The sequence below is a fragment of the Acipenser ruthenus genome, chromosome 57 (assembly GCF_902713425.1).
Source record: "Acipenser ruthenus chromosome 57, fAciRut3.2 maternal haplotype, whole genome shotgun sequence".
Classification (NCBI taxonomy): Eukaryota; Metazoa; Chordata; class Actinopteri; order Acipenseriformes; family Acipenseridae; genus Acipenser; species Acipenser ruthenus.
The window spans coordinates 4,962,312-4,973,111 of record NC_081245.1 but is presented as its reverse complement, the minus strand read 5'-3'; the positions used below and the strand labels follow the sequence as shown (position 1 = coordinate 4,973,111).

Here is a 10,800-nt window from a genome sequence, read left to right as displayed (position 1 = left end):
GTCGTTTTCCTGCAGCCAGTACTTGCGTGGAGGCCTGGCGCCATCTACTGGGAGACGTGAGAATAGCAGGGAGAGGGTTGCATTCATTTCAATGGGAGAGAGATTATTAAGACTCCAAACGGTATCTGGAAAGTTAATACTCCAGTTTAAATGTGTCTGTATTATACAAGACAGTGATACACATATATAAGGTATTATTAGCCATTTGTAGCGTTATAAATTAATCGGCTATGAACCAACAATAACTTGTCATTTTTTAACTGACAGATCAGCTGCTAACCTTTGTTAATGTTTTATATAATTAATACAACTATAATCTGTGTGCTTGTTTAAATAAATAAAATAATCTCATGTTTTCATGCATCACCACCGATATTATTATTATTATTATTATTATTATTATTATTATTATTATTATTATTATACACTGAAAGGTACACGAGTATAAAAATGCGCCTATTTTCTTGATTATACGGTAAACTGCCACAGAGCTGATTCCCTATTGGTTAGGAGAGCCCCAGCGCGTCCAATCACCGGAGGACTCCTCGGTTCGGAATGACCCCGCAGCCAATGGCAGGCGAGAGAGGGGGCGGGTTTGTTTTCGCTTCGGTTCCTCACAATATTCTTCCCTGAAGGAGAGAGAGGAGGCCGGAGAGGCTGAATTAACGAGTAAGATTTTAAATATAAATTCATTTTATTACATTTGTTAACCGGTACAGACTCTTACATTTGATCAGTTCTACTGAACACAGTTTGTTTCGTGTAATAATATTTTCAGAAAGCGGGTCGTTTTGTTCCCGTGGATGATGATAATAATTGTATCTCACACACACGCAGGCCCACCGAGAGGGCAGCCGCTGGAAAAAACTAAAAAAAAACAAAACAACAAAACTTAAAAAATCAATTCCGGTCAATTAATATCAAACATTTAAACATTTTTAAAAACGCGTAACCGCTCGAGCCCTCCGCGCTGCGCGGGAGCGTTTGCGTTCGCGCGCGCCGCCGCCACGTAAACAAACAAGCCCTCCTTCTTGTTTCCGGTGTGAGGCTGCGCTCCGCTCCGCTGCAGACTCGACAGTCCTGTATTATTATTATTATTATTATTATTATTATTATTATTATTATTATTATTATTATTATGTATCTCTTAGCAGACGCCCTTATCCAGAGCGACTTACAATTGTTACAAGATATCACATTATTTTTACATACAATTCCCCTTTATACAGTTGGGTTTTTACTGGAGCAATCTAGGTAAAGTACCTTGCTCAAGGGTACAGCAGCAGTGTCCCCCACCTGGGATTGAACCCACGACCCTCCTGTCAAGAGTCCAGAGCCCTGACCACTACTCCACACCGAGTCCAGAGCCCTGACCACTACTCCACACCGAGTCCAGAGCCCTGACCACTACTCCACACCGAGTCCAGAGCCCTGACCGCTACTCCACACCGAGTCCAGAGCCCTGACCGCTACTCCACACCGAGTCCAGAGCCCTGACCGCTACTCGACACCGAGTCCAGAGCCCTGACCACTACTCCACACCGAGTCCAGAGCCCTGACCACTACTCCACACCGAGTCCAGAGCCCTGACCACTACTCCACACCGAGTCCAGAGCCCTGACCACTACTCCAAACCGAGTCCAGAGCCCTGACCACTACTCCACACCGAGTCCAGAGCCCTGACCACTACTCCACACCGAGTCCAGAGCCCTGACCACTACTCCACACCGAGTCCAGAGCCCTGACCACTACTCCACACCGAGTCCAGAGCCCTGACCACTACTCCACACTGCTGCCCTAAAAAACAATTTTGCTGAAGCGGTTTCCTCCCACTGCTAATTCAAAATAAAAAAGCCACCTAGCTAACAATTTCATCCCGAGGGCCGCAGTGAAACGTACTGTCTTTAAATTGGGACTTTAGTGAAGACTGCGTGTGTATGCGAGTATGTTAATTACTGTAGATAGTAATTCATAGCCAGACAATAGCAACACATGAAACGTACAATAAAATCAACATTTTATTTGTGTCGTCGCTGTCAGTTTGAGGCGGAGCTTCACGGTCGTCATGGTGACACGGCTGAGAGAATGTTTTCCTCTGTCGCCCCGTCTGGTGCTGTCAGTGTCAGTCTCTCAGCACACAGTACAGCGAGTCGCTCAGTGACGAGGTGCAAACAGGTGATCGATCGCTCTGTGTGAGCGTTTACGAAGGTGCTGCTGAGACAACTTCATAGAGTTTAACACAGGGAGTGTAACAGATTGTATTGTGTGTGTTTTTTGTTGTTTTTTAGGAAATTTGTTGAGAAGACAAAACTGGATTATCCTTGTGAAACAGAAGATTCAACGATGGAGCCTGTCCATATTAAACAGGAGAGACCTGTACTAGAATCAGTCCATATTAAAGAGGAGAGTCCTGTACTGGAATCAGTCCATATTAAAGAGGAGAGTCCTGAACTAGAATCAGTCCATATTAAAGAGGAGAGTCCTGTACTGGAATCAGCCCATATTAAAGAGGAGAGTCCTGAACTAGAATCAGCCTGTATTAAAAGGGTTATTCTCAATTCTAACCCCTTAAGCAGCTTTCAGGGCTCTCTTACCTGTGGTGACTGTGGGAAGAGTTTCAGTCAGTCAGGCACTTTGAAAAGACATCAGAGAATCCACACAGGCGAGAAGCCACATCACTGTGATGACTGTGGGAAGAGTTTCAGAGAGCCAAGGGACTTCCAAATACACCAGCGAATCCACACTGGAGAGAAACCGTATACCTGTGCAGAGTGTGGGAAGAGTTTCACGCAGTCGCAGAGCCTGAAACGTCACCAGCAAACCCACACTGGAGAGAAACTACACATCTGTGGTGACTGTGGGAACAGTTTCAGTCAGTTACAAAACCTGCAACTTCACCAGCGAATCCACACTGGAGAGAAACCGCATGTCTGTGCTGACTGTGGGAAGAGTTTCAGAGATTTACAAAGCCTGAAACTTCACCAGCGAATCCACACTGGAGAGAAACGATATGTCTGTGGTGACTGTGGGAAGAGATTCAGCTGGTCAAGCACATTGAAAAGACACGAGCGAATCCACACAGGAGAGAAGCCGAATGTCTGTGCCGACTGCGGGAAGAGTTTCACACGTTTACAAAACCTGAAACTTCACCAGCGAATCCACTCTGGAAGAGAAACCGTATACCTGTGCTGACTGTGGGAGGAGTCTCAGAGATTTACAAAACCTGAAACTTCACCAGCGAATCCACTCTGGAAGAGAAACCGTATACCTGTGCTGACTGTGGGAGGAGTCTCAGAGATTTACAAAGCCTGAAACTTCACCAGAGAATTCACACAGAAGGGAAACCAAGATGTCGGTGGTGACTGTGGGAGGAGTTTCAGATGGATATACAGCTTGAGAGGCACCAGCGAATCCACACAACAGAGAAACCTTCTCACCCAACCTTCTCCCATAACATTCGAGATCTGCTTCAAAGGACTGGATATTAGCAACAGAGGGTCGTAAGGATTTGAATTGGTTTCAGTTCAGATTACCTGCCAGTCTGGTCTAAACAAACAGAGCTGATTCTTATCTGTTAATTAAGAAAGTCTGTCTGAAAGCCAGGATACAACTTCCTATGAAGGGTTAAGAATTGCGACACCTGGTGGATACGAGGCGCCATGACTTTCAACCCATGAAATGAATTGTTATCCTGAAACACAAGTGAATGAAACTGACATGTTTATCCTTCTGTGATCAATATAACTAGCGAGCACAAAATGAAGTTTTGTTCTATACATGTTTCGAATCCTGCTCTCTCTCTCTCTCTCTTTTTCTCTCTCTCTCTCTATGGAGGAGGGTCGCTTCCTGTGTTAATGACGCACATTGCGAATACAAATACACACAATACAGCACTGTGCAAAAGAGCTGGCCAAAACATTAGGAACACCTGCCATACACACACAGCATGCAAATACACACAATACAGCACTGTGCAAAAGAGCTGGCCAAAACATTAGGAACACCTGCCATACACACACAGCATGCAAATACACACAATACAGCGCTGTGCAAAAGAGCTGGCCAAAACATTAGGAACACCTGCCATACACACACAGCATGCAAATACACACAATACAGCACTGTGCAAAAGAGCTGGCCAAAACATTAGGAACACCTGCCATACACACACAGCATGCAAATACACACAATACAGCACTGTGCAAAAGAGCTGGCCAAAACATTAGGAACACCTGCCATACACACACAGCATGCAAATACACACAATACAGCGCTGTGCAAAAGAGCTGGCCAAAACATTAGGAACACCTGCCATACACACACAGCATGCAAATACACACAATACAGAACTGTGGAAAAGAGCTGGCCAAAACATTAGGAACACCTGCCATACACACACAGCATGCAAATACACACAATACAGCACTGTGCAAAAGAGCTGGCCAAAACATTAGGAACACCTGCCATACACACACAGCATGCAAATACACACAATACAGCACTGTGCAAAAGAGCTGGCCAAAACATTAGGAACACCTGCCATACACACACAGCATGCAAATACACACAATACAGCACTGTGCAAAAGAGCTGGCCAAAACATTAGGAACACCTGCCATACACACACAGCATGCAAATACACACAATACAGCACTGTGCAAAAGAGCTGGCCAAAACATTAGGAACACCTGCCATACACACACAGCATGCAAATACACACAATACAGCACTGTGCAAAAGAGCTGGCCAAAACATTAGGAACACCTGCCATACACACACAGCATGCAAATACACACAATACAGCGCTGTGCAAAAGAGCTGGCCAAAACATTAGGAACACCTGCCATACACACACAGCATGCAAATACACACAATACAGCACTGTGCAAAAGAGCTGGCCAAAACATTAGGAACACCTGCCATACACACACAGCATGCAAATACACACAATACAGCACTGTGCAAAAGAGCTGGCCAGAACATTAGGAACACCTGCCATAGACACACAGCATGCAAATACACACAATACAGCACTGTGCAAAAGAGCTGGCCAAAACATTAGGAACACCTGCCATACACACACAGCATGCAAATACACACAATACTGCACTGTGCAAAAGAGCTGGCCAAAACATTAGGAACACCTGCCATACACACAGTCCTGTTCAGTTTGACACTACAATATAATCCCTTCTTCTTGGTGTCTGTGTTAGTTTACTACATTCTGAAAAGAGTTTAGAATACAATAAAGCCAGTAATGTAAGCAATGTTCTGCCTGCCTGGAACTAGAATGGGGAATGTAAACTAACTGGAAAGTCATCAATCTAGTTTCTGATGAACTAGTTCTGCACAGAAAGCTGAACTCTGGTAGAATGTAGCAAACATTCACTCAGGAATAATATTGTAGTTTCTGTAGAGGCTCTTATCCAATTGTAGATTCAGTGGTTTACCACGATTGATTAGACTGAAACAGAAACACTGTTAAACTGAAGTCTAGTGGAACAATGTATTAAACACGCACCCATGCAATCGTATTGACTGTGAAACTGCACACAGATGTGTTTCACCGGCGCTGTGTCGTTTTCCTGCAGCCAGTACTTGCGTGGAGGCCTGGCGCCATCTACTGGGAGACGTGAGAATAGCAGGGAGAGGGTTGCATTCATTTCAATGGGAGAGAGATTATTAAGACTCCAAACGGTATCTGGAAAGTTAATACTCCAGTTTAAATGTGTCTGTATTATACAAGACAGTGATACACATACATAAGGTATTATTAGCCATTTGTAGCGTTATAAATTAATCGGCTATGAACCAACAATAACTTCTCATTTTTTAACTGACAGATCAGCTGCTAACCTTTGTTAATGTTTTATATAATTAATACAACTATAATCTGTGTGCTTGTTTTAAATAAATAAAATAATCTCATGTTTTCATGCATCACCACCGATATTATTATTATTATTATTATTATTATTATTATTATTATTATTATTATTATTATTATTATACACTGAAAGGTACACGAGTATAAAAATGCGCCTATTTTCTTGATTATACGGTAAACTGCCACAGAGCTGATCCCCTATTGGTTAGGAGAGCCCCAGCTCGTCCAATCACCGGAGGACTCCTCGGTTCGGAATGACCCCGCAGCCAATGGCAGGCGAGAGAGGGGGCGGGTTTGTTTTCGCTTCGGTCCCTCACAATATTTTTCCCTGAAGGAGAGAGAGGAGGCTGGAGAGGCTGAATTAACGAGTAAGATTTTAAATATAAATTCATTTTATTACATTTGTTAACCGGTACAGACTCTTACATTTGATCAGTTCTACTGAACACAGTTTGTTTCGTGTAATAATATTTTCAGAAAGCGGGTCGTTTTGTTCCCGTGGATGATGATAATAATTGTATCTCACACACACGCAGGCCCACCGAGAGGGCAGCCGCTGGAAAAACTAAAAAAAACTAAAAAAACAAAACTTAAAAAATCAATTCCGGTCAATTAATATCAAACATTTAAACATTTTTAAAAACGCGTAACCGCTCGAGCCCTCCGCGCCGCGCGGGAGCGTTTGCGTTCGCGCGCGCCGCCCCCACGTAAACAAACAAGCCGTCCTTTTGATTTCCGGTGTGAGGCTGCGCTCCGCTCCGCTGCAGACTCGACAGTCCTGAATTATTATTATTATTATTATTATTATTATTATTATTATTTATTTCTTAGCTGACGCCCTTATCCAGGGCGGCTTACAATTGTTACAAGATATCACATTATTTTTTACATACAATTCCCCATTTATACAGTTGGGTTTTTACTGGAGCAATCTAGGTAAAGTACCTTGCTCAAGGGTACAGCAGCAGTGTCCCCCCCACCTGGGATTGAACCCACGACCCTCCGGTCAAGAGTCCAGAGCCCTGACCACTACTCCACATGCTGCCCTAAAAAACAATTTTGCTGAAGCGGTTTTCTCCCACTGCTAATTAAAAATAAAACAGCCACCTAGCTAACAATTTCATCCCGAGGGCCGCAGTGAAACGTACTGTCTTTAAATGGGGACTTTAGTGAAGACTGCGTGTGTACGCGAGTACGTTAATTACTGTAGATAGTAATTCATAGCCAGACAATAGCAACACATGTCACGTACAATAAAATCAACATTTTATTTGTGTCGTCGCTGTCAGTTTGAGGCGGAGCTTCACGGTCGTCATGGTGACACGGCTGAGAGAATGTTTTCCTCTGTCGCCCCGTCTGGTGCTGTCAGTGCCAGTCTCTCAGCACACAGTACAGCGAGTCGCTCAGTGACGAGGTGCAAACAGGTGATTGATCGCTCTGTGTGAGCGTTTACGAAGGTGCTGCTGAGACAACTTCTTAGAATTTAACACAGGGAGTGTAACAGATTGTATTGTGTGTTTTTTTTTGTTGTTTTTAGGAAATTTGTTGAGAAGACAAAACTGGATTATCCTTGTGAAACAGAAGATTCAACGATGGAGCCTGTCCATATTAAACAGGAGAGACCTGTACTAGACTCAGTCCATATTAAAGAGGAGAGTTCTGTCTTAGAATCATTCCATATTAAAGAGGAGAGTCCTGTCCTAGAATCAGTCCATATTAAAGAGGAGAGTCCTGTCCTAGAATCAGTCCATATTAAAGAGGAGAGTCCTGTACTAGAATCAGTCCATATGAAAGAGGAGAGTCCTGTCCTAGAATCAGTCCATATTAAAGAAGAGAGTCCTGTCCTAGAATCAGTCCATATTAAAGAGGAGAGTCCAGTACTAGAATCAGTCCATATGAAAGAGGAGAGTCCTGTCCTAGAATCAGTCCATATTAAAGAAGAGAGTCCTGTCCTAGAATCAGTCCATATTAAAGAAGAGAGTCCTGTCCTAGAATCAGTCCATATTAAAGAGGAGAGTCCAGTACTAGAATCAGTCTTTGTTAAAGAGCAGTCTCATCATTCTAACTGTCATGAATGCGGGACAGATTTCAGACCCCACAGCACCCTGAAACACCACCTGCGAGTTCTGAAGGTACAGCTGGGTTATCCTTCTGAAAGGCAGGATTCAGAGATGGAGGCTGTCCACATTAAAGAGGAGCTTCCTGAACTAGACCCTGTCCATGTTGAAGAGGGGCTTCCTGAACTAGACCCTGTCCACATTAAAGAGGAGCTTCCTGAACTAGACCCTGTCCATGTTGAAGCGGGGCTTCCTGAACTAGACCCTGTCCATGTTGAAGAGGAGGGTAACCATTTTATAACAAGCAGCTTGCAGGGCTCTCTGTCCTGTACAGAATGTGGAAAGAGTTTCAGTCAGTTACAAAACCTGAAACGTCACCAGCAAATCCATACTGGAGAGAAACCGTATGTCTGTGCTGACTGTGGGAGGAGTTTCAGACAGTTACAAAACCTGAAACTTCACCAGCGAATCCACACTGGAGAGAAACCGTATGTCTGTGCTGACTGTGGGAAGAGTTTCAGTCAGTTACAAAACCTGAAACTTCACCAGCGAATCCACTCTGGAGAGAAACCGTATGTGTGTGCTGACTGTGGGAATAGTTTCAGAGATAAACAAAGCCTGAAACTTCACCAGCGAATCCATACTGGAGAGAAACCATATGTGTGTGCTGACTGTGGGAAGAGTTTCAGAGATAAACAAAGCCTGAAACTTCACCAGAGAATCCACACAGGAGAGAAACCGTATGTGTGTGCTGACTGTGGCAAGAGATTCAGACTGTCAGCTGACTTGAAAACACACCAGCGAATCCACACTGCAGAGAAACCACATGTCTGTGCTGACTGTGGGAAGAGTTTCAGATGGTCACAAGGTCTGAAATATCACCAGCAAATCCACACTGGAGAGAAACAACATGTCTGTGCTGTCTGTGGCAAGAGTTTCATACTGTCAGGTGACTTGAAAAAACACCAGCGAATCCACACTGGAGAGAAACAACATGTCTGTGCTGACTGTGGGAAGAGTTTCAGTCTGTCATGCAACTTGAAAAGACACCAGCGAATCCACACTGGAGAGAAACAACATGTCTGTGCTGACTGTGGGAAGAGTTTCAGACGTTTACAAAACCTGAAATATCACCAGAGAATCCACACTGGAAGAGAAACCGCATCCGTGTCATAAATGTGAAAAAAGTTTAACCCGCGCTCAGAAATTCCAGTCGTTTTAAACAGCAGCGTAATATAGAATCTGTGAGATCTGTGGTGAATGTCTACAGATGATACAGATTCATCAATATTAAACACAGTGCTCTGAAGCCGTTACATTATAAAGTACATTCTTAGTTTGCAATCCATTGAATATACAGACGCCTCGGAGCGTTGTGTGATACGAGGTGAAGCCGAGTGCCTCCAACCCCTGAGAAGTCTGTATATTCAACGTATACGCCATGGGAGAAATTCATAGTTGTAATTGAATGTACTTTATAAAAATGACATTTCAAATCTTAAACTATGAGGCTTAAGATGCTGTGATGTTAATTACGAGGTGTCATGACTTTCAACCATTAAATAAATTGTTATCCTGAAACACAAGTGAATGAAACTGACATGTTTATCCTTCTGTGATCAATATAACTAGCTAGCAGAAAATGAAGTTTTGTTCTATACATGTTTTGAATCCTGTTCTCTCTCTCTCTCTCTCTCTCTCTCTCTCTCTCTCTCTCTCCATGGAGGAGGGTCGCTCCCTGTTTTAATGACGCACATTGCTTGTGTAAAAGGAAGCGTCATTCAAACTTTGTAAGCCAATGAAAGGACTGATTTCAGTCAGGGATTAGCTTCCTGTTTTACCCGGAAGTGATTGGATCTCCTAAGTAAACTCCTCTTTGGGCGCTATATTTAAATCAAAACATGCATGAACTCGTTCTCTTGGATTCAGACTCATCTCGCCATGAAGTAACCATTGAGCCTTCGCTTGCAATGGGGACCCATTCAAGCATCGTACGTATCTTCATCCTGAAGAAGACTCCTCGCCGCTACATTCTGCAACTCTACATGTTACAAAGAAGACAACTGCATTCCAACAAGGACCACATCTCCAGAATAAGTGTTACGATTCAAAGACTTTGAGAGTAAAATACTGTGTTTGTGTAGAAAAATCTACATGCAAACCAGAAGTAAAAGCATTGAACTCAGAGTAACACTTTGTGAGATTAAAAACACAAGCGATTCTACTCCGAACAATTGAAACCAGATAAGACTTTCACTGCACGTCAGAACCATTGAAACATTGACTGAGTTTATCTACAAGTTCTGAAGTAACTCTAGATTACAGCTTCATACTAAATGCAATTGAAGCTGCTTCCCAACTGAACTTGTTGAAACAAAAATGGCGTCTTCATTCGAACCTGTGACGATAGGTAAATGTGTCGGTGCTTGTCTATATATTACTTGCTTCCTTTTAAATAAAAAATGATTACGTAACATTGGGATTGCAGGGGTATAAAGCTAGCACTGTTGCAGGATGGGAAAGAAAAGGACGTTGTGCGGAAGGTGTGTTGCAGGTGGTTGAGCTGAGCAAGAGAGAGAGACAGAGAAAGAAGAAAGTTTTGAAAACATGGCGGCACGCTACTGAGGACAACAAGTTCAGCTGTGTTTGTTTGTTTTGCAAGTATAGCTGTTGGATGTTTCACAGAATAAAGAAAAACAACAAACTATTCGAGTGAGCTGTGTTGCAGTGTTGCGGTGAGAGCTGTGGCTGGAGTGCGTGTGGAACCTGGGGAGACGCGGTGCTGCTGAATCGAGTTTGAGAAAATAAACTTTTGTTCATAGTTTTTCCTGATCTGGACAGTTGCATTTTCATCGA

The 10,800-nt window shown here is 43.3% G+C and overlaps 2 protein-coding genes across 3 annotated transcripts; both read left to right on the top strand.

Moving 5' to 3' along the window:
• The first annotated feature begins 552 nt into the window (after positions 1 to 552).
• Positions 553 to 10,591, top strand: LOC131724870 (zinc finger protein 239-like). Of its 2 annotated transcripts, none has more exons than XR_009320337.1 (2): positions 553 to 669; positions 9,671 to 10,591. XR_009320337.1 is itself a non-coding variant. In XM_059017850.1 (2 exons), exon 2 carries the CDS (start codon positions 2,344 to 2,346, stop codon positions 3,190 to 3,192), a length of 849 nt encoding a protein of 282 aa, XP_058873833.1. In that variant the 5' UTR covers positions 570 to 669; positions 2,289 to 2,343; the 3' UTR covers positions 3,193 to 5,932. The 2 variants fall into 2 exon arrangements, 1 of the variants encoding a protein (XP_058873833.1); XM_059017850.1 differs by lacking the exon at positions 9,671 to 10,591 and adding an exon at positions 2,289 to 5,932 and having other exon boundaries at positions 570 to 669.
• LOC131724833 (zinc finger protein 260-like) lies at positions 6,163 to 10,591 on the top strand. The gene is made up of 2 exons (XM_059017731.1): positions 6,163 to 6,255; positions 7,425 to 10,591. Exon 2 carries the CDS (start codon positions 7,480 to 7,482, stop codon positions 9,118 to 9,120), a length of 1,641 nt encoding a protein of 546 aa, XP_058873714.1. The 5' UTR covers positions 6,163 to 6,255; positions 7,425 to 7,479; the 3' UTR covers positions 9,121 to 10,591.
• Positions 10,592 to 10,800: the final 209 nt, after the last annotated feature.

Coding starts and splice junctions, on each gene's coding strand:
- LOC131724870 (XM_059017850.1), top strand. CDS start 2,344: ATGGAGCCTGTCCATATTAAACAGGAGAGACCTGTACTAGAATCAGTC.
- LOC131724833 (XM_059017731.1), top strand. CDS start 7,480: ATGGAGCCTGTCCATATTAAACAGGAGAGACCTGTACTAGACTCAGTC.